Source organism: Eucyclogobius newberryi, unplaced genomic scaffold (assembly GCF_026437365.1).
Source record: "Eucyclogobius newberryi isolate DKJ021-1_F unplaced genomic scaffold, fEucNew1.0.hap1 SCAF_2, whole genome shotgun sequence".
Classification (NCBI taxonomy): Eukaryota; Metazoa; Chordata; class Actinopteri; order Gobiiformes; family Gobiidae; genus Eucyclogobius; species Eucyclogobius newberryi.
Genome location: NW_027315834.1, coordinates 4966842 through 4990631, shown reverse-complemented (window position 1 = coordinate 4990631; position 23790 = coordinate 4966842). Strand labels below are relative to the sequence as shown.

At 42.9% G+C, this 23790-nt stretch overlaps 1 protein-coding gene across 2 annotated transcripts in view; it reads left to right on the top strand.

Moving 5' to 3' along the window:
- The window catches only part of wdr7 (WD repeat domain 7), a 56496-nt gene that overhangs the window by 8792 nt on the left and 23914 nt on the right, over positions 1 to 23790 (top strand). Inside the window, exons 7-20 of one of the 2 annotated variants that reach the window (XM_072453073.1) lie at positions 578 to 697; positions 2598 to 2743; positions 3272 to 3374; positions 4192 to 4336; positions 6622 to 6737; positions 7041 to 7173; positions 7511 to 7731; positions 9087 to 9282; positions 11197 to 11411; positions 12456 to 12689; positions 15043 to 15336; positions 15784 to 15980; positions 18615 to 18706; positions 20315 to 20410. In XM_072453073.1, coding sequence (XP_072309174.1) covers positions 578 to 697; positions 2598 to 2743; positions 3272 to 3374; positions 4192 to 4336; positions 6622 to 6737; positions 7041 to 7173; positions 7511 to 7731; positions 9087 to 9282; positions 11197 to 11411; positions 12456 to 12689; positions 15043 to 15336; positions 15784 to 15980; positions 18615 to 18706; positions 20315 to 20410 — 2308 coding nt within the window. The remainder of the gene's footprint in view (positions 1 to 577; positions 698 to 2597; positions 2744 to 3271; positions 3375 to 4191; positions 4337 to 6621; positions 6738 to 7040; positions 7174 to 7510; positions 7732 to 9086; positions 9283 to 11196; positions 11412 to 12455; positions 12690 to 15042; positions 15337 to 15783; positions 15981 to 18614; positions 18707 to 20314; positions 20411 to 23790) is intronic. The other variant, XM_072453074.1, reaches the window with a different exon arrangement.

Sequence of the window (23790 nt, the reverse complement as noted above, 5' to 3'; positions counted from 1 at the left end):
AAATGCAGACATGAAGAGAATCTTATAAGATTCATTTGATTCCCCTGGGAGACTAAACATTCTGGCAGAAAAAAGATTGTAGACAGTTTGTAGTTGTGCTAAAGCTAGCACAGCGAGCTCTGCACTTCTTTTTGAAATGCATGTCCAAACTGTGTATTATGTATCTGGCAGGCAGCATCCTAGATTCCCACCAAAGTATTTTATACCTGTACAAAGTACACAGTTTCATACATATAAAAGCGGTGTTCACAGCCATGCTTGTTCAAAAAGACTGCTGCATATTTTTGTATTTTGTGCACAACTTGCCCAATCTTGAGAATTTACAGTAGTAGACACTTGGCTGTACTTGGGAGTAGCTGACTCTGGAGGAGTGAGGCAAAGTGGCCTTTGGAGGAAGGATCCTAGGAATTGAGAAACACCAACATTTGGGGATTAACTTTACCATGTTGGTTGTACTGATGTCTAATTTGGTTTGTCACAAAGGAGAGACACCTGAGGTTAAAGTCTTAAGTCCTGCCACTTTTCTATGGGGCAGAGCAGGTCTTCAGGTCTGACCCCGGGTCTGTTTTGTTTTCAGGACCTGGACCCAGTCTTTGAGGAGGAGTCCAAACCTATCCACTGCCAGAGCTGCCAGAGTATCTCCTTCTGTAACTTCACTCAGAACAGTCTGCTGGTGGTCTGCTCCAAATATTGGAGGGTAAGTCCTACTGTGCCTGCTAAAGCCAGACTGGAATTCTCTGTGTAGGATTTACAGTCTGGTCACAACTCGCTCTGCTGCGGACAAACTCAGGACAAAAGTAGACGGTTGTGTCTACTTGTTGTTTTTCTTGACTCTTAAGAAAGAAATGAGCGGGTGTATTATTTTATCATTTTGAACGGTAGTGCTTACAATTATTTTTAGCTCACAAGCTACTTTTAGATAAAGCACAGCCAGAAGAGTTACCTATAGATTATTATTTCCCAAGCATAGAAAAATTGAATGATGAAATGATGAAAAATAAAAAGCAGAAAAAAGAAATCGTGTCAGGACATGTAAAACAATGATATTATGACACGCATAATGTTTGGACTTTAACATCGAAATCAGTGTTTTCATTGAAAACACTTCAAACTTACTAAAAGTATGCAAAACCTGTGTGTGATTAAAGATTAACAATTTGAATTTAAATAGACTGATTTTTAAAAATAGTTTTTATTCCTAAAATGATAAATGTTGGGGCCCGGGAATTTTGTAAACAAATTTTGTAAATTTAGCAAACATTGTCGGATTTAGGATCCATTGAGGCCTTTTCGTATTTTGATGAGCTGGACATATTGATAAGTAAATTATAAATGTATCTTAAAAAATCGCTCCAGCTCCCCTCTTCAATGTTATAATAGCTTGTCGTAGACTTGTGTAATTTGGTACACACACTTGTGATAATCAATTATTCATATTCTACTGCTTGTTCCCGTTAGGGTGACTGGAGCCTATCCCAGTGACTTAGGGCCTTAGGCAGGGGCGTTAGGCAGGGGCCAGCTCATTACAGGGGTGATTATGAACAGTCAATGAACCCACATTTACACACAAAACTTGTCCTAGATTTTTGTAGCGTCTGTGTATTTTGATCACTTGGACATAATTATGTTGAAATTGCAGTTCTATATTTAAAAATGGCTCTTGAGCGTAACCTGCAATGTTATAATTGGGCTGAAACAATTCTCTCCAACGTGACACCTGTCCATTTAAAAAAAAAAACAACAAAAAACTGAAGCATATCCTTCTGCAATCGCAAGGACTGTGAGGGCCCTTTATCACTGCTTTCAGTTTTAATAAAAAAAAAAATTATTTGACAGCGGCGCCAGAAATCCATAACAAAAGACTGAATCCTAAGTAGCATATCATTACGTCCAGCTGACATTCTGTGCTTCATTGGGTCATTGAGATCCGGCAAGGTGAAAATATAATTTTAAAACATTTTCAAAAATTTAGCAATTCTGTTGAACATTCACCTATTTAAAATCGAATTGATAATCTTTCATTGCACATGGGTTTTGCACATTTCGACTAAGTTTGAAGCGTGTTTGAGGCGATGTCAAAAGATGTGAATTTTTAATTCTTGGGTTTTAACAATAGTGGTTTACGGCGGGGTCATAAAATATATTTTTTACATGACTTAATATGACTGATAACACCTATTTTTTTTGGCCAAGTTTTGTTTTCTATATTGACATTTTTCTAGTCAGAGCTCCCATTGCTGGCATATAAATAGATTTTTGAGGGGGCGCAACTTTGAATTCATATTTGTTATTGTTCACTACTATTTTTGCATTTTCGCTCAAAGTTTTACAGGTTTGTTTATTAAGGTCCGAGCACAATGGGGCTTGGGCCATAATAAATAAACCTTCCCTAACCTACCCTAATGAACAAAACTGATTGAGTTTGACTCGAGGGGAGGTGTCCTGAGTTAAGAATTGAAGAAATGTGTATTTTGGATCCCAGGCAAAGGTCCTGTATTTAAAATCAATGTCTGTGTCCTCTACATGATTATATTAAAGTTATAAATCAACCAGAGCAGATTCTATATAAACTTGAATGTCCCTGTTGTGTTGTGCAGGTGCTGGATGCGGCAGACTTCTCTCTGCTCTGCTCCGTGCCCTGTGAGGCAGAACAGACCTGGTCCGGAGGAGACTTCATCTCTGCGGACAAAGTCATCATCTGGACTGAGGATGGCAGCAGTTACATCTACAAGTTGCCCCCCAGGTTGCCTCATACTTTCATCTGAAATGTTACTGTTTTCATTCTACCATCTACAAGAAATTAAGCCCGAGCGCCACAAGCTGGCGAAAGGCCTATTAGTTCTGTAAGGCTGTGCGAAGCACGGCTGCAAAAGTGCTCACAAAACTGAGCGCAAAGCTTTTTTTTTATTTTGAGGTGAAACTACTGCTCTAGTAAGGGTAACTGTAAGAGTAAAACTAACGTTTAAGAGTAACTATGTGGACGTAACACAAAATGTATTATTTGAAGATAATGTAATTGGAAACACAAAGTCTGGTATAAGAATAGACACAAGTAGGAGCAAAGGTACGGTCTGGAAACATCTCTGTTTAGAAAATTGTAAAAATGTTTTGCTACAAATACTTCCCAACTCTGCAACCAATAAATTATAACATTTACCTTACATCTGGAAAATAGTAGACTTGAATATCACAACTGACTCACAAATATCCTGATGCGGTTTGGACTTTGACATTACATGCTCGCTTAAACTTTGTTTCTTGACGTCTGCAGCTGCCTGTCTGCCAGTGAACATTTTCGAAGTGATGTGGGGAAGACCAAAGAGGGTGCTGTTCCCCCGCTCATCTATAAGATCGCAGAGCAGCCTGACAAAAAGGTGAGACTATATCTATCTCTCTATCTCTCACTCAGTGATCTCGCTGGGCTGAGGTTGAAGGATGGCGGTCGGACGGCGCTAGCGAAAAGTACTTACGTGCGAGCTGTGCGCCGTGCGCCCAGTGCGAGGTGCGCGCAGTGCCGCGTCATGCTTTTGGCTCTTCTGCAGTGGCAACAGAAAGCGTAGTAAAATTTGAAGAGAAACAAGACTAAATTCACTCGCTAAATTCACTATAACCTTCTCAAATCACCGCTTTTCTTCCCCCTACACAGTCTCTCGTTATGTGCGTCATTTTGTCGGTAATTTGTTGATAAAACTCCAATTTAAAATAGATTATAAAGCCTTTTTAAGTCCTGCGGTCCGGTGTGCTTTGGCTTTAAATGGGTTGAACGAATAGTTCAAACCTCATGATGTGAAATCAAGTACAGGCCCTTTTAACTTGGTAAAGCAATCTTTTTTTTTTCCCCCTTCATCTTTATCCTTTTGAGCACTGCAAACGAGCACATAAAACTGCAAAAAACGTTTTTAACCCAATTATTCATTCATCCAGAACTTTTGTTCTAGTACTTACAATTACTTATTAAGTAGTGTTTTTTTTTTTTGAGCTACTGTGTTTCAAGTATTTTTTCTTGTGTCTCAATTAACTTTGTTGTGAGAATGAATGAAACACATTTCTCAAATTGTACTTGTGTGACCAAAAGGTTTTGGCAAGGTCATTCTGATCATTTAAGTGCTCACATTTTCTCCATTATGACCTTCAGCAGACTTTTAGCGGTGCAAGCTCTGACTATGCCTGTCTGTACCTCTCTGCCCACAGCTGCTCATATGTCCCCCAGTCACACGCTTCTTCTTCAGTCGTAGGGAGCCCTTCCACAAGCTGCTCATCCAGGGCGACTCGGGGGGCCGTCTGTACCTGTGGAGCATCCCAGACAGCACACCGGCCCAACAGCCATGCACACCCGGTCAGTACTCTGCATTCAGTGCACCCTACTGTTGGCATATGTATCAGTGTTTTCAAATTGTGCTGTGGTATTTTTGACTAGAAAACTGCTTCGTTCTGTGTGTGTCCATGGACACAAAGGACCGTATTTTGCCCCTGATCTTAGCGGTGACAGGAGCCTTGGCCAGGTTGGGCTTCTGCTCTCTTCATGTCGTGAAGGTTGCAGAAGCTCTGGAGGCTAGAGTGGGATGGGGCAGGCACATATGGTGATAGCGTTTGAACCAATAACCGATAACTGTGGCATTCAATTTTGCCATCTGTGTGGATGATTTCTGCTGTCAAGGCCTGAAATCCAGGTAACAAAAGACATTAAAATGGTTTGATTTTCCATATCTCTTTCGATCAATCCATCTATCGATCCATAAATATATCCATCTACCATGAGGAAAGCTCTCCCACTTAGGGGTCTGAAATTTTCATCGTAGGTGCATTGCCACTGTTAGAGACAGAATCTAAAAAAAAAGAATTCGGAAATCACATTGTATGATTTTTAAATAATTTATTGCTGCAGAAAAGTATTTGAACACCTGAGAAAATTGGTGATAATATTTGGTAGTGAAGACTTTAAGAGGTCAAACGTTTCTTGTAGTTCGTGTCCAGGTTTGCTCACACTGCAGCATGGATTTGGCCTCTCCTCCACACAGATCTTCTCTAGATCTGTCGGGTTTTTGGGCTGTCGCTGAGGAACACGGAATTTCCCTCCAAAGATTTTCTATTGGATTTAGGTCTGGAGACTGGCTAGGCCACTCCAGAACCTTGATTTGCTTCTTACAGAGTGACTCCTTGGTTATCCTGGCTGTGTGCTTGAGGTCTGTCATGTTGGAAGACCCATCTTCAATGTTCTGACTGAGGGAAGGAGGTTGTTACCAAAAATCTCACAATACATTGCACCAGGATTGATTATTGTCATCACAGTCATTGTTTTTTGTCTCAACCTTACCCAACAATACTTTGTCATATCATCTACAGATAACATTTACCACTTAACCACGGATGATACTTTTTGTAAAACTCATACAAAGTTGAGGCAAAAAAATGTGCCGAACAAAAATAAAACTTGAGTGTGTTTGCAATGTTCTGGATCGCTGGATGACAGCAGTTCCTGCCAATATGCCAATAGCCTGCTGATTCTATCCATTCAAATTTCATTTGATACAAAATTATGTTGTTGCCCTAATCTTGCACAAATTAATCAAAATACAGCTTTAAGTAAGGTCAAAAGCTCATTGTTAATGAAAATAAGCACCAATCAGACTCTGCCAGCTTAGCTCTTGTTATCTTAACCTTCGTCATCAGAGGTACATTACTCCCTACAGCGGAAGCATAGCCAAACTGAACTGGATCAGACCAGATGCAGACAATTGCAATGTCTTAGGGTTCATGTCTCTGAGTCACATACAGATGTGGGGGGGAAAGTACATTTTTAATTTTCCTTGCAGCGCCCTCTGTAGAGAGTGACGCACCACGTGACTAACTTAAAGCACCAAATATCGTATCGCAGAGTAAACTTCCATTACAATGTTAATGTATCAAATTGTGTTGCTTTGATGTAAATATAGAAATACAATGAAGAAATCAGATTTTTTGTGTCATTTTTATTTTGAGAATTCAAAAAAAGAAGAACAAAAAAACGCAGTCCTCTTCAAACCTTAATAACAATACAATCCTCTTCTCTTTCCCCTGTATCTGGATAACAGTGGAATTGAACACAGCCTGCAATTATATATTTGATCATTTCTTCAAAGTCGGCCCCTCAGAGTACACATACCTGCAGAACAGAGCTGCCTGTTCAATATTGATCACGTCACAGGCAGTTGAGTCTGCTGAGCTGAATTAACGTCCTTGATTTGCAGATTGGTGATCATGTCTGCCATTTTAATGTCCCTTTCCTACACTGTCTTTGCGGCAAATCCTTCACGTCATCCTGGAAATGTCTTTCCAAATGACTCTTTTTGCTATTTGACAACTACTCATTATAAAGCAAGCATGCAGGCAATCATTCCGCATTGGCAATTAAAACAAATTATTCGGAAAACTTTAACAATGTTTGCGTCATGTTTCAAATAAGGTTTCTGTAGAAGGACAAACAACAAATATATCCCCCCCATTCTCATACATTTTTGAAAAAGCTCCAGGGAGCCACTAGGAGGACGCTAAAGAGCCGTATGCGGCTCGTCGACCCCTGCACTAGATGAACTCAAATGAGTCATCCCTGTCCTTTTAATGAGAGTGTTTGATTATCTGCAGAGCTGCCCATCTCCTCCACCCTCAGCCTGCAGGAGTCCTTCGACTGCCTAATGCCCGTGTCATCCGGGATCATCGACCAGCTCAGTGTCCTGCCTGGCAACGAGCAGCCCATCAAGGTCAGACTCTCACTACATTTACATGCATAGAGACATGGAGAACTCAGAATATGCTAATCAACCAAACTCAAATCGTCCTTGCCCCAAAACCTGCCAGACCACTTCACTCACCCAGTCTACAGCAGGTCAAAGAACTGGTCAAGTGCAAGCGAGGACTACGAGATGTTCAGGGACTCCTCCACATGTGTTATTGGGATCTTTGAGATTCAAATTTTGACGCCGCAATCATATCACATGCATTTTGAAAAATAAAATAATTGTTAAACTTGTTGTGGAGCTGTGATAAGTGTGGCGCTATTGCAGGTGACTGCCAGCGTGTACATCCCAGCTCAGGGGCGGCTGGTATGTGGGCGCGAGGACGGCAGCATCATCCTGGTTCCCGCTACACAGACCGCTATTGTCCAGCTGCTGCAGGGGGAGCACATGCTGCGCAGAGGTCAGTGCGGCTCACACGCAAGAGTGCTGGCTCCAAAATATAGTTCTGCATCACACGAAGCATGACTAGCTCTGTAGAGATTTGTATTGTCTAACCCTAACCCATTTAAATTGTAGGTTTTTTTTTTTTTTTTTTTTCATTTTTGCATGCAAATGTTATCCTTTTAAATATTGATGAACACCCACAGTCTGCTTGCTTATCCATAAAAGTCACTGCGCGCTATTGGTATAATTAGAAACCATGATTAAATCACACCACAGTCCACAGCCTTTTTAAAAGTCGCCGGAGAGTTGGAGAAAACACTCTCCCTGATTCTTCTGCCTCTGTTGTGCTGCAGGCTGGCCCCCTCACCGCACGCTGCGTGGCCACAGGAACAAGGTGACCTGTGTGCTATACCCATACCAGGTGTCGCCCCGCTACGACCAGCGTGTCCTGGTGTCCGGAGGAGTGGACTTCTCTGTCATTGTGTGGGACATCTTCACTGGGGAGATGAAGCACATCTTCTGTGTGCACGGAGGGGAGATCACCCAACTGCTGGTGCCGCCGGAGAACTGCAGCGTAAGGCTTTGACTTTTACTGCCTCAACATCCTGCTTGTTAGAAACACGGGCATGACGCATAGAAAAGTCCTCATTCTCAGGTTTAATACACAATTTCTGAAGTACACAGCCAGAAAATACAATTTGATTTGAGCAAAATGAGAACATGTCAACATCTGTAAGCCATAGAAGGCTAAATGTGTTGTAATTGATACATTTTTATGACAGACCGCTTGATTCCTGAAGCAGATGTCTCCTCATCCCTGATTGGTCAAGGAGGAGCAGGTTGATTCTCGCCTGATTGGTCAAAGAGCATGTTATATACAGGATCTTTAAAGTTAGACTAAACTTGTTGTAATGGCACTTTCAGTCGAGCGGGGCCATCGTTCACTAAGTGGAGTATGAGAGAAAAGTCTTGCTGCTAAAAATATGCTCTATTGTAGATTGATTTGTGTAAAATGTTCAGTGTTCATGTGCACCAATCAGTCAACGCTACATCGATTCATTGGGTGGCCTGAAAATATGCTTTTGTCTGTGTAGAACTTATTTGCTATTGAGGTCGGCAACAGGAAAGAGGATTACAATGGATGGTGGTGCTTAGGGCACCTTTCGGAATAAGTTATATAAGAACCATGTGATTGTTTTTGAAAGGTTCTATATTTTCAGACCAGTGTTTGTTTTTCATATGTTACTCTGGTCTGGTCTCTTTAAAATTATGACCAAATGAACCTCAGTAATCAGAAACCCCCTACTTCAATTACGGTAGTACAATTTTATGTCACAGAGCGCTTGGAATATAACAATAGCCCAAATATATTGCACTATATTGTCATAATTTTGCGCTGTAATATTTGCATATTGTCACATGCCAAGTGGCCATTGGAGACAGCACACACTCACCAGAAAGCTGCAAATGTTCTTGAACCAAAATTGTCCAAAAAAGGACTAGGAACAGGAACTTCAGACAATACTTATAAAACGCAGATTAATAGCAAAACATGTTTTTCCCACCATGTCCGCAGAATGTTAGACCCTTTTTACCTATTATAACAAGAGCTGCCTTAATAGAAAGTGAACTTCTTTGAAATACCCATACACCTGGGTTTACCTCTACGTTATTAGTTTATTATAATTATTTCTATAATTATTATTATTTTTACATGGACCATGTGTAAACACATTAATCTAAAGCTGGGCAGTTTTGCAAACACAATTGAAATGTATTCATTACCCTATAATCAAACCTCACAGTCTGCCACTTTGTTGCTTAGATTTAAAATATTTCCCTTCACATTCCACATTTCATACCATCCACATGATCTTGCTCATGCTGATGGTAGTTTTAGCTTAAGTCTGTCACTTATGTGTGTCATAGACGCGAGTGCAGCACTGCGTCTGCTCCGTGGCCAGTGATCACTCTGTGGGGCTGCTGAGTCTGAAGGAGAGGAAATGCATCATGCTGGCCTCCAGACACTTGTTCCCCATCCAGGTGATCAAGTGGAGGCCGGCCGACGACTACCTAGTGGTGGGCTGCTCTGACGGTTCAGTGTACGTGTGGCAGATGGACACAGGTGAGCCTGCACTCATGTTATGAAGATTCTAAGGGCTGACAAGGGGCCAGAAATATAAGAACACTTTTCTACAAATGAGCCAATAGCGGTGGTAGTGGTTTGTAAAAGTATTTGTACCCCTAACAACGTTATGATCACAAATTTACATAAATTATACCTATACAACAAAGTTGTGAAGTGGAAGAACAATTATACATGATTTCCATATTTATTTATTTTTAAACTGAAAAGTGCAGCGTGCAAAGTATTCAACCCCTCAGAATCAGTATTTTGTGGAATTGCCTTTTGCTACAATTACAGCTGCAAGTCTTTTGGGGTATTTGTCTACCAGCTTTGCACACGACAGACATCTTTGCAAAACGGTAGTGATGGTAGATGTGGCGTCAAGGTGTGTTACACATCGACTTTGTGTTGGTGAACACTATTTTGCCATCTGGTGGTCTAAAAAAGGTAGGACAACTGCTTCTTTTGCAGAGAAGTAAACAAACACAACATTGGGATTGTTGATTCAAAAATGCGAACATTGAATCAGATTGTGTTCTGTTGATCAACAAATAGATAATTTTGTGAGAATGTTATTTGCTTTAATAACCAAGATTGAGTGCAATGTTTGTTTTTAACGCAAATAACAGCCTATTGTACATTAAAGTAGCCTCTAATATAAGTAACTCGAAATTAATGGAAAAATTATAGTAAAATATATATTGCAGAGGTTTTCTTGTGAAAGATCACAATTATCCCTCAAAGCCAAACCTGGGGTTCATTGGTGATAAATATTTATCAAAGAAACAGACACAGGCAGACTTGAGCGGCGCTTCTGACCTAAGCAACTGAGTTGGTCACATGACTTTTCTAAAAGTGACGCAGCTCGTCACTTTCAGAGCTCTACATGTGTTGGCTCCTCGACTCGTTTGGCCCATCACTACAAATGGCTCAAGCTCAGATTTAATGATGAGCGTATGTGAACAGCAGTTTTCAGACATTCCAACAGATTCTTGATTAGGTTTAGGTCTGGACTTCTGGTGACACAAACATTCACTACTGCCAACATCAGGAACAGGAGGTAAGCAGACTATTTCGGAAATCCTACGCCCAAAAAGCTGCTGGGCCTGATGGTGTCACCTTAAGACACTGTGCAGGCGAGCTGGCCCCTGTCTTCTCTGGCATCTTTAACACCTGCCCGGAGTCATACCGAGTCGTACCATGTCCCAGTCTGCTTCAAGTTGTCCATCATTGTCCCTGTCCCGAAGAAGCCCCGGATCACTGGACTTGACTACAGACCTGTGGCACTGACGTCTGTAGTCGTGAAGTTTTTTGAGAGCCTGGTCCTCCCCCACCTCAAGTCCTTCACCTCCACCCTGCTGGACCCCCTGCAGTTTGCCTACAGAGCCAACAGGTCTGTGGATGACGCCATCAACCTGGCACTCCACTTCATGCTGCAGCATCTGGACTCCCCGGGAACCTACGGGAACCCCCGGGAACCCCCGGGAACTTGTGTTGTGCATTCACAACCATCCTCCTTGCTCTGCTCCAGGATAAGCTCTACCACCTGCAGGTGGATCACTGACTTCTTGACGCACTGGAGGCAGTGCGTGCGGCCGTAGAAGACTATCGGACTATCAACACATGCACTCCACCGGGCTGTGTGTTGTACACCAACTGCTACACCTTCACCCACGACTCCCTAAAACTAATCAAGTTTGTGGACGATACCACCCTCATCGGGTTCATCTCGGATGGGGAGGGAGGTACTTTTAACAACCTGGAGCTCAAGGCCCAGATGACAGTGGACATGGTTAGTTTTATTTATTTGAGACGGGGACAGTGCACCATATACATTAATCTTCCAAGGAGAGATGCATTGCACAATCTAATTATGCTAAATACCAACTTGCATGTGCTGTTTGTATGCAGGAGCTTTGGACCGCTGCGTCATGGGCCTCACAGCTGTGGAGATCTTGAGTGCGTGTGACGAGCTGGCCCCTGCCACTGTTGATGCTCTCAGCCACTCCGCAGTGAACTTGAAGCAGGCCATGACTCGCCGGAGTTTAGCCGCGCTCAAGAACATGGCCCAGCACAAACTGCAGACCCTGGCCACAAACCTGCTGGCTGCTGACAACGCTGACAAGGTATACAGCAACAAACGACCTATGCAGAGCTTACATGTGGACTGCTTTCCTCCTCCTGTTATTGGTTCTATCTTAGCTATTAACCATGTTAAAATGTAATGCCCCAGAGTCTTTTGATGGTAATTTAGGGTCCTCCTCCCAGCACACAATACATCAAAACTAACCAAGACTAAATGCTTAAAGGTGGAATGGACGATTTTTTTCAGCAATTTTTTTTTATCATATTTCCTCGTGGCGTGGATAAATAATTTGTCCTGCCACGTATCAATCATAAAACGCACCTATCGCTCACCTGCAGCCGCGTGCGGTTCGTCCCCACGTTTCCGCGTGCCTAAGCGCATGGATCTATCATAATATAGTTCCCTCAGTGTACGGGGCAAAATGAAGACGGAGAAAGACAGTTCGAGCCGAAATCTACGGGAGTCGAGAGATGCGATGCGCTCCGTTGCGCTAATAAACAAACGCACGTGTGTGTTGTATCAGTCCGCACGGGGGAGTGCGCATGCGCACTTCCGCCTGCGTTCTCAAATCGCCGAAAAATCGTCCAACATGTGTAAATGCATCCTAAACCTTGGCAAAAACTTAAACTTAAAAATTAAGAAAACAATTTGCAGCAAGGAGTTTGATAACAAGGAATTGGAACCAACTGTCAAGAACATGCATTGGACATTAAAAAAAGGAAAAAATGACTTTTATTGTGAATTTGAACATGGACACACATTTAATTTGTTAGATAGTGGGGTAAATCGGACCGATAAAGCCTGACTATTTTCGCTCTCTGTCTCTTGTTCTGTTTTTGTTTTATGACGAAAGGAAAATTGATATTGTCATATTTTTGATAATCAGCTTTCTCTTGTGCATATAAAAAAATCACATCTTATTATCATGTCTATGTAATTGTACTCACTGTAACATTGCCCTTACTTGAGTACGAGTGTTTGTTCCTCCCCCTGTGAGTAAGTCTACAAGTGACAACAGCTTTATGTTGTCAATATGAAATTATTTATTTGCTGATGTGGACAAGACCCTTGTTTGTGCTCCTAGGGGAACCTGCCCAAATACTCCCACAATGCACTGGTTGTGCAGGCCATGAAGACCAACCTGAGCGACCCGGACATGCATGTGCTGTTCTTTGACGTAGAAGCTGTCATCATCCAGCTGCTGACTGAAGAGGCCCAGAGACCCAACCCCACGCTCGTGTCCCCAGAAAGCCTGCACAAGAGCCAGGCTGGGGCCGACAAAGGGGGCTCCTTCCTGGCCAACAAAATCTTCAAACAGGTGCTCTAGACCTTCACTGCCATGATTTAGCCCCGAGGCCATTCTCCTAAAATGGATTAGAGCAGGGGTGTCAAACATAAGGCCGTGGGCCGTATCCGGCCCCTCAGACATTTTAATCTGGTCCACAAAGCGTTTCATATTTATAAATGTATTGTATAAAATATAGCGTTGTTCTCGCCAGACCTATCCTTTGCAGCAGCCACCCCTCCCCCGGGCTGCTCAGTTCCGTGCGGCTGGAGCATCTCTTCAGTGCCGACTCACACAAAACTTTACAGACTTGATTTGAGCAGAGAGGTCTGAGCGGGGAAATAGTGGACGTTAGAGTTTTGTGAGGTAAACATCCAAACAGTTGCAAACCAGGACAGATTTGGATCTACAGGTAAAAGCACAGGTCAGAGTGTAATAAAAATATTAACATGACAGGGTGAAGCTGCCGTGAGCTCTGAATGTGTCCACACTAATGTGACTAAAGAGCAGGACACAGTGAATCAAATTAGTGCATTGTGATTGAATTAACACAACTTAAATAGTTTATTCTCACTATGCTTAAACTATAAAAATAGTGAGCTCATATTGAGTTTGAGCAGTAACAGCCAACAGGTCTTCGATAATATTTAATATCAGAATCATATCACAAGTCTATTTCTGTAAGAGGCTGCTAATGCATGAATATGGACCGATTTATGCGACAATGTCCACATATAGCTATTACTAAACTGTATAAAACTACGTTTATATATACATTTTATGCTATGTTTGACCCGCGACCCACCCTGAGGATTGAAATTTGGCCCATGGCCCAAAATGAGTATGACACGTCTGGTTTAGAGGGATAGCGGAAGTGACAGCACATTGACAATAATTTTATATGAATATAACAATTTCCATGGATTTTAATCCATTTACTGAGAAGGGGACAGTGCACAATAAAAGGTTGTAGCTCCCAGGGCAGGCTGATATTAAGTCCCATTGAGATGTAACATCTCTTTTTCTGGTAAGTGTACATGTTTTAGTGCTAGGGAAAACAAGAGCGAAACTACACAGACACGGGTAGAACATGCGCACAGAAAAGCCCTGCACCACGTGGGAATCGAACCCAGTAATTCTATACAAATATGTATAGTTTATGCAGATAATTGTTTAATCATATTATATTACATTAAATATCCGATTAATTCTGTATAGAATGTTGCACTAAACAGTTTACAGCCTCAAGTCTTTTTGAGTACCGTATAAAGCTACAAGCTTGCTACACTTATTTATGGGCAGTTTCTCCCATTAGTCTTTGCAGTACCTCCCAACCTCAATAAGTATTCTTGGTAAGCGTCAGTCCACCGCCATTTTCAGATCTCTCCAGAGATTTTCAATTCAAGTCTGGGCTCTAGCTGGGCCACTCGAGGACATTCAGAGTTGTCCTGTTGCCACTCCGTTGTAATCCTGGCTCTGTGCTTAGGGTCGTTTTTTTTCCAGAGATCCAGAGCATTCTGGAGCAGGTTTTCATCAAGGATGTCTCTGTATACTGCTGCATTTATCTTTCTGTTGATCCTAACTCGTCTCCCAGTTCCTGCCACTGAAAAACATCCCCACAGCATGATGCTGCCACCACCATGCTTCACTGTAGTAATAGTACTAGCCAGGTGATGAGCGGTGCCTGGTTTTCTCCAGAAATGCCGTTTGCTATTCAAACCAAAGAGTTCCATGAATTCTTTGAAGGATTCTCAGACCATGAGAAACAAAATCTCTGGTCTGATCAGATACCTTTTTGCACTCACCAGGTGGGGTGTCGGGTGCTTTAACTGAGGAGTGCCTTCCATTTGGCCACTCTACCATGCAGGCCTAATTGGTGGAGTGATGCAGAGATGGTTGTTCTTCTGGGAAGTTCACCTCCGATGGAGATACATCGGCGTTACCATCGGGTTATTGGTCAGCTCCCTGAATAAGGCCCTTCTCCCCCAATTGCCCAGTTTGCCCGAGTGGCCAGCTCTTTAGACAGTTCCATGGACTTCATGGCTTGGTTTGTGCCCTGAAATCCCTGTTAACCTTATATAGACAGGTTTGTGCTTTTCCAAATCATGTCCATTCAACTGAATTTACCAGAGGTGAACTCGGATCAAGTTGCAGAAACATTATGGGGTAATTACTGTGTGTGTAGTCTGCAGCTCTTCCCTTCTCTTTTGTTTTAACTGGTCAGTCACCTGCTCTGTGAAACCGCTCATATCTGGGTTAGTCTAGCCGAGTCAAAAAAAACATATCCAGCTTCATAGTACAGGCCTCTGGTTCTACCCCTAGTTCAGTCCTGTTTTGGCACCGTTTCAGCCATGGTGCGCTCCTCACTTACCTCACTTCCCTGCAGGTGAAAGAGACCATGAAAGAAACAATAAAGGAGCACCTGCTGGACGACGATGAGGAGGAGGAGGAGGAGCAGAGGCGCAGAGAGGAGAAGTCCAAGTCTCTGTCTCTGCTGGAGTACAACCTCACCATGGACACAGCTAAGCTCTTCATGTCCTGCCTGCACGCCTGGGGCCTCAACCAGCAGCTGGACATAATCTGTCTGGAACGCCTGGGCATGCTCCGGCCACACTGCCCCATCTCATTTGGGCTTATCTCCAGAGGCGGACACATGTCGCTCATGCTGCCCACATTCAAGGTTTGTCTACTATTACGTCAAAGTTAAACACTCTAGAGATAAACCAGGACTTGTGTCTAGCTTGTAGCAGGCCTGACTGATATTCATTTTTGGGGGCCAAAACTGATTTAGAGGAGGTTGGAGGGGCTGATAGCCAATGCTGATATAGGCATGACCCAATATGAGCAGCTAATTCATACTTTACAGTAGCCTTATACGAGAACACACAGGCCATGTGTACGTGGAGCATTTCATGCACTAAGCGCTAACTAAAGTGAAAGAAAGAAAAGTAGTGTCAAAACAGACATACCGTATTTTCCATACTCACCATTCAGATAAGCTGCCTCTCGGACATCAACTTTTCAGAAATAAGACTTTTAATCCTAAGAAGTTAGTGAAAATGGTAGTGAGATCTGAGTGAGCAGGTTTAACAGAAAAAAGATCTCACTCTGTGTCTATCTGCCTTAGGAGTCTCTTCTGCGAAAGTTGTCAGTGGCGACCGGGAGGAAGTTGACACTTTCGGACATTGTGGGCAAAGGCACGTACGGCTTGTCCCGAGCGGTCACCACCCAACACCTGCTGTCGGTCATCTCTCTGGCCAACACTCTGATGGGGATGACCAACGCCACCTTTATGGGAGAACACATGAAGAAGGCCCCAGTCAGGTAAGGTCTACTGTACCTCACTGTGTTGCGTTAGGGGACAGTTGAGGCTCAATCTCTGTTGTAAGTGAGCCTAAATTGTGTGTCCATTTTAGATAGCTTAAAAGGGGCTGTTACGGTTCCCGCGAGCGAGCAATGATTTGACAAGAGAGAACACAGACTCTGCAAAAGCCAATTAAAACTGAAAATTATCCCATCAAACATCCACTTGATCTTGTGATTAACCCCTGTATTTCCGGTGATGGTAACTTCATGTTTTGCCAATATGCTTAGCAAAACAAAGCTAGCACACGTTAGCATAAGCTGTTTTTGTTTATTGATGTACTGCACTGGCTCAAGACCCAAAATATAATGTGTGTAGTGAATAATTTGGGCTGAGCCCCGATATTTGGATCAAAGTAGGAACTGACCAAAAAGGTCTGGGAAGTACTAGTCTAGATCGGAAATCGGTCCCGATCACGTGATCACTCGATCAAAATCAGATATAAATTTTACTCTAATTTGTTTAATCAGCGCTATACATTTCAAGCTTATTATTAGTCTCTCACCTCCGTATCTCTCATGAATGGATCACGACATTTTAAACAAGACTTGAGTTTACTGCCGTAAAGTGTGGGCTTTACGGCAGTAAACTCAAGTCTTGCGTTAACGCCGTGGGATCCTGATATGTCTCTATATGGGAATTTTGCGGATCTCACACAGCAGAGGGCATCAAACAGATTAAGGAAAAATGCTCCACAAATGGGGCATCGACAAGCAACGGATAGATCAATTTTGCGCGACAACGCTAATATGAAGAAAGCTATGGGTGAGACGGGGGTGCCGAGTGTGTTGCGCATTCTTGCCAACTTTGCGTACACTCGGCGTGACAGACATCCTGGCGACCGCGAGGAAGAACACTCGCCCCTGACTTACTCTCGACTTGACATTCAGACGGATTTCATCAAGAAAAACATAAATTATATTATTTAAGCCAGAAGAGAATTAAGAGAGCCGTTCTGAAAAGCACATTACTGGCCTTATTTTATGACACTGTTGCACTTTCATTTAATACGCACTTTGCTTATTTGTTTACATGCCTGATGGGTATTTTAAGTTGAGCTGCTATTTTTATTTAATTCAAATGCATCAAATTTGCACTATTATTTATTCAAGCTACCTCAAAGAAAGGTGCACTGTTAAAGTGTTAAAAAATAAAATAAAAACTGGGGACAACCTGTTTATGTTGCATTTGTGCATTTTTTTTATGTGTTGCAAAAGTATCAGATCGGGACTCTGTATAGGCAGATACTCGATCAGATTCAGCCAAAAACCCTGATCGGGTCATCCCTACTGTAAATTGCCCAGCGTGAATGATTGTGTGTCTATGGCTCTGTGTTAGCCCTGCTGAAGTGCATCTGCAAAGCAATGTTTTCAGAGTCCGCGTGAAGTTGCAGGCAAAACAAAAATATATCCAGTCTTTGCCATAATCCCCTCTTCCGTCCAGGTAAACGCACAGTAAACGCATAAATGTGTCAAAAGCATGTAGGGAATGAAGGGAGGGTATGAGTGAGCTGCTGCGATCAGCTCTGAAGCTCTTGTTAAATTGTTTGCACATTGATTTTGAGTTGTTTTAAAATAAGATGGTTACAATGTGGCTAAATGCTGTAAATACAGTTTTGGCCATTAATTTACACTCTAGAAAAGGCTGGCATAGAAAAAGAACCGTTCAGGAACCAGTATCAAAAAGCAAGTATCGTTAAAGTACCGGTACCCAGCCAACTGCATAATGCATCTAACATTATTCAAAGCCTGCGCTGTACATACAGTGTGTACTGTGCCGTGTAGAGGCATAGAGAAGTGAAATAAATGCAGAAAAAGATGATGATAAACCAGAAGTAGTTTCTTGTTTACGCTAGCTTTGCCACGTCTCACAGCACCTGGAACATCTGGAATTACTAAATGCCAGCCCCCTGATTTTAAAAAGTAAAATGCGGGTATAATTTAGGTTTAACAAGAAAATATTTGCTATGCTTGGGTGATTAACCCTAACCCAGTTGCTCATGTAGCAGATTTCGGCCTCTGGGCTAGAGATCGATCAACATATCAGAAGGAGAAAAGGCAATGAACAGATTGCAACTGAAATTAAATATTAAATATTGTTTGATAGGAAAGGTAGTCAGAAGCAGAGGAAAGTGCTCTAGCCTCCATACTTCCCCCAGCATAGTTGCTCCTAGGGCAGCATAACTGGGAAACTGTCAGTTTTTATTTCCTAACTGGCCTGACCATAAGCAATTTCAAAGAGGAACGTTTTAAGCCTGGACTTAAATGAAGAGACTGTGTCGGCCTCTTTAACATGGACCGAGAGCTGATTCCATAACGCAGGAGCTTGGCAGCTAAACGCTCCACCTCCTACTGTGCTTTTAGAGACTCTTGGGACCACCAGAAGGGTAGCATTTTGAGAGCGAAGAGCTCTGTTTGGATGATCTGGTACTATAGCATCTTTGAGGTAAGATGGGGCCATGTCATTTATGGCTTTGTAAGTCATGAGGACTGGGGGACCAGGACCAGTCAAAGCTTGGCTTTAAGATGGTGTCTCTGATTGGGTGGTAAGCTGTGCCTGACCACCGGCTGAAAATCATATATATTTGTGTTCAGACCTCCTCGCCCTGGGGGGACCCCCGAGAGCCTCCAACGTGGCAACTTGAGGCCCCAGAGCAGCCCACCGCCCCAGGCACACATCAAGCAAGGTTAGGCCCTCATCTTTCACAGGTCCACTCAACTGACTCTGCTTTTACCCCTGCATTTAAAGAGCATTATGTCAACGTTTCCCACTGGAGATGCATTATAATAACTCTTATATGCCACAGCTGCATGTCACCTGACCACCCTCTTTTCCACAAACAAAAAACCCCACAACATCAAAACTAACACACAAATGTCATACTGTTACAAATAACTAGTACCGTACTTTTCGGACTTTAAGCCACTACTTTTGTCCCATCCTTTGAACACTGTTCTCATTATAACGGTGTCTAATTTATAGATGTTTACTGGCAAACGGCCACCAGGGGGCAATCTAGCCGGAAGTGCAAGTCTTTGAAAAACTTTTGAAGAAGTCAATGGAAGCACTGTCCAAGGGACAGTGTTTAATGTTTAAGTTTAATAAAACTTGCGTGTTTTATTACTATCAGACCCATATTCACAGAGACATGTTTTTAATGAGGAAGTGAAACAGAATTCAAAGACAGACGGAGCGAGCTCATGCGCCAATCTGACGCATTGAAATGAAACTTTCTTGGCCAGACCTGACTCAAAAGACAACATGTGTATCACTACCAACGACCATATTTCTGTGTAAATATCTCATGTTACAACGTAACACTCACTCGATAAGTACGAGCTCAGGAGCAGATAAACCAGATGTGAAGACACAGGTAAATCAGCTCACACAGAGTCATCAAGGACAGAGCGGACAACTATGATTTGTACTTTGTTAAACTTTAAAGCACTGTGTGTTTTATTAAAATCCAACAATATTCACCGAGATATTAGCCCACGGTTCAAAAGACGTATCACTACTCCGTTTATTTATGTGTAAATATCTCCTGTTACAATGTGGGCACCTGGGGTTCATTGTCAGGCGCAGGCCATATAGACATAATTTTTTCTTTGGAAATATTGTTTGCGTGGCTTTTATTCAGGAGCGCTGTATAGCCTGAAAAGTACGGTAATAAATGAAGTTTAAACCCATCCTCTGGTTCTCAATGTACATCCTCTTACCCAAACATTACACTGGGCCGTAGATGCTCTGCTAAACAGACATTTTGTTTTCTCTGCTTTCCACACACAATGCACGGCTTCAGCTCCACTGTTCAGCTCTCGTCCACTGTTCAGCTTATGGTCCATTGTCTCGTCTCCTCGTCCCGTTGTGTCGTGTCCAGTTGACGGCAGCAGCATTTAGGAATCCTTATTTTTGTCAGAGCAGATTTTTCCTAATTTATTTCACATTGGACGGTGGAAGTTTACTTTATTGACTCAAAACATTATTTCTTTTGATTAAATCCCAAGCACAGGCTCTTCTCTTCCCTTTAGCCCCTGTTTTACAGTATGGAGAAAATCTTTATTTCACCAGGCAGAACACTTGATCTCTTCTGTCCTACTTTGATCTTGTCTCCAGCAATTTCAAGATGTGGTGTGTTAGGGCCATGGCCTGCTCGGACCCCTTCAGCCTCTTCTCTGGGCCCCTGGTCACTCCACTCTGCTGCTTTGTTCTGTTCTCTGTTTGTTCTTTGTTCTTGACTGCCTTCTAACTCTGTCCTCCTTCTTGGCTGTTTCTCTCCATGTCTTTCTCCAAGCAGCTGTCGCCCCTGCCCCTACTCCTGGGTCTGGGGCCCCTGGTGGCTCTCCTCATTTGCCCCAAGTTAATCCTAACATCTTTTCAGTCAACGAAGGTACTATCCTGAAAGTAATCACTGCTCTGTGATTTCTAAACTAGGACAAAATCAGCATTAATGTCACAATGCTGCATTGCTGACTAAATCTGAACTTGGCCCTAGCTACAAATGCACATTAGGACCAGACGCGAAGAATCCATTTGACCATGACTTGTTCAGTCATGGCCATGTAATGTTTTCATTGTCATGTGTAAAATGGCCCAAACTGCACACATTCAGGAACACACAAAACTGAAGGAGAAATGGGTAAAGACAGGTTTAAATTTCTTGATTGTTTTTGTTGACATATTAGATTTACAGAAGGAATTAAGATATTCTCCCTCTGTACCTCCTCTGTTCACCCCCTGTGCTTCCTCTGTTCTCCTTCTGTACCTCCTCTGTTCACCCCCTGTGCCTCTTCTGTTCTCCTCCTGTACCTCCTCTGTTCACCTCCTGTGCCTCCTCTGTTCTCCTCATGTACCTCCTCTGTTCACCTCCTGTGCCTCCTCTGTTCTCCTCATGTACCTCCTCTGTTCACCTCCTGTGCCTCCTCTGTTCTCCTCCTGTACCTCCTCTGTTCACCCCCTGTGCCTCCTCTGTTCACCCCCTGTGCCTCCTCTGTTCTCCTCCTGTACCTCCTCTGTTCACCTCCTGTGCCTCCTCTGTTCTCCTCCTGTACCTCCTCTGTTCACCCCCTGTGCCTCCTCTGTTCTCCTCCTGTACCTCCTCTGTTCACCTCCTGTGCCTCCTCTGTTCACCTCCTGTGCCTCCTCTGTTCTCCTCCTGTACCTCCTCTGTTCACCTCCTGTGCCTCCTCTGTTCTCCTTCTGTACCTCCTCTGTTCACCTCCTGTGCCTCCTCTGTTCACCTCCTGTGCCTCCTCTGTTCTCCTCCTGTACCTCCTCTGTTCACCCCCTGTGCCTCCTCTGTTCTCCTCCTGTACCTCCTCTGTTCACCTCCTGTGCCTCCTCTGTTCTCCTCCTGTACCTCCTCTGTTCACCTCCTGTACCTCCTCTGTTCTCCTTCTGTACCTCCTCTGTTCACCCCCTGTGCCTCCTCTGTTCTCCTTCTGTACCTCCTCTGTTCACCCCCTGTGCCTCCTCTGTTCTCCCTCTATTATCCATCTGTGCCTCATATGTTCCTCATCTGTTCCCCCCTATGCCGCCTTTATTCTCCCTCTGTACCTCCTCTGTTCACCCCCTGTACCTCCTCTGTTCCCCCCTATGCCTCCTCTGTTCTCCTTCTATTATCCCTCTATGCCTCATATGTTCCTCTTTTGTTCCCTCCCTGTTCCTCCTCTATGCTCCCTCTATACCTCCTCTGTTCTTCCCCTGTGCCTCCTCTGTTTGCCCTCTCTCTATGTCTCCTCTATTCTCCCTCTGTATCTCCTCTCTGCTCCTTCAATTCATCATCTTCTCTCCCTCTTTGTTCCACCACTATTTTGCCGTTGTGCTCCCTCTGTGTTTTTGTCTGTTCTTCATGTTCCTCTATCACTCCACTCTTCCTCCTGTTCCTCTGGCTGTTAACTATTTTCAAAGGCTTATTTTAATATCTCCCAGGCCAATTAAAAGCTCTAAAATACTATATCTATTGAAATTAATTTCCCTTCTGTACTGTTCATCCACTCTCGTTGCATTGTTCCACATTTGTTGAGAATAAAGCTTAGATTAATCTCCAGCTAAGATTTGAAGGCGTCCACATCAGTTCATTCAGCCCTGCTTTACTGTAGAATGCTGAACTAAATGTGAGGTACTTGACCCGACATTTTTTGTTATATAATATAACATAATATAATAATCTTTCTCCAAAATTCAAGTCAACAGCACACAAAACTGTCTTCTATAAATTACCTAGTTTTAGAATTACAAATCACAATACACATTTACAATTACACATAACATCTGTTGCCTCGAGGGGCAAAAGTGAAAAATGTTCATAAGAACTTGGCAATGTTCCAGCATCCCGTGTCCTTAGACAAATGTCCCAAGCTTGCCTGTCCTTAGACCCTCCTTCTCGGCAAGGAAAAACTACCAAACCTCTTTGGGAAAAAGTAGAAACCTGGAGGAGTTCCACAGTAAAGGAGAGATCTGACTCCTTCAGACGGACAGGCGGACGCGGGACAGTCAGTGGAGCTGGACCCACTCAAGAGGAGAACCAGTTCTCCGAGGCAGATGAAGAACCGTCCATATGGAGTAGAGAGCGTTTTTCCAGGGAGTTGAGGTGCATCTGGATCCACAGGTCATCAATGTGCCTGCTCCACTCCCGGCGGGGAAGTGGGAGAAGAAGGAAAAACAGATAGCAAGTGAATTTAGATATTAAATATTGTTTGATAGAAAAAGTAGTCAGAAGCAGAGGATAGCGCTCAAGGTATCATACTTCATACTACTGCATAGTTGCTCCTAGGGCAGCGTAGACATATTAGGCAATTTATTGTTTAGCATAAATTACAGATTTGTTGTGAATTATAGGAGACGTCATAATGTAGTACATGCTAAAATAACTACAATTAAAAGAGTTATACCCAATATGCAATGCCTGTGTTATACTTGTTGTAGAACTGATTTGTGTTTTTAGTTTTAAGATAAGGTATTCCTTTATTGTCCCAAATGGGGAAATTTCATTGGTGCAACGCCGGTAGATACAGAAGACAAGAACAGATCACTTATAGGAAGTTTGAAAAAACACTTTCAGTAGAAGATCTCTTATAAATGTATTCTATTTATTCTAGTTTTTGACGAAGCACATCACTCAGCACCCCCTTCTTGTGACTGAATGTATTTGCTCTTGCAGTCAGGAAGCCCCTCAAACAAGTTCTTGACCAAAACGGTGGTTTTCATGGGCCTAAAACATTCATCTATCTCCAGTAGTCTGTGCCACGTGCTCCCTGTCTGTGTGCTCTATCCTGCTCCCTCTACACTGTGCTTGTGTATGTGACCAGCTCTTGCACCCACAGCTTGTTTAAATGTCATCTGGCGCCACATGCCTATAATAAGCAGTAACTTATTATGGAGTGGCTCCTTCAGTTTTCTGGTATGGTAATTTCCTTGACTTATGTGCTTAGCTGTGCTTTCTTTCTGCTTCCCTTTTCTTGTTTTCTTTGATTGTGTGTGTAAAATGTGAAATTAGCAAATCACTAGTACCGGTACATATTTTTTCAAGTACCCTAATTTCCTCTTCAAAGAAAAAATATCGTGTCATGTGATTTGTTCGAGTTCATAGGCATAGTTCAGTCTTTTTTTCAATTCTCCTGGATGTGTTTAACATTTAACAGAATCCTATTATTTGAAAAAGCAAATATCACAATTCTACTTGCAATTGCTATACTTAATAATCACAATTGAATAATTTTCCTAACTTGTGCAGTCCAAGTCAGCAGCGTTAGCCTGGCCTCACTGACT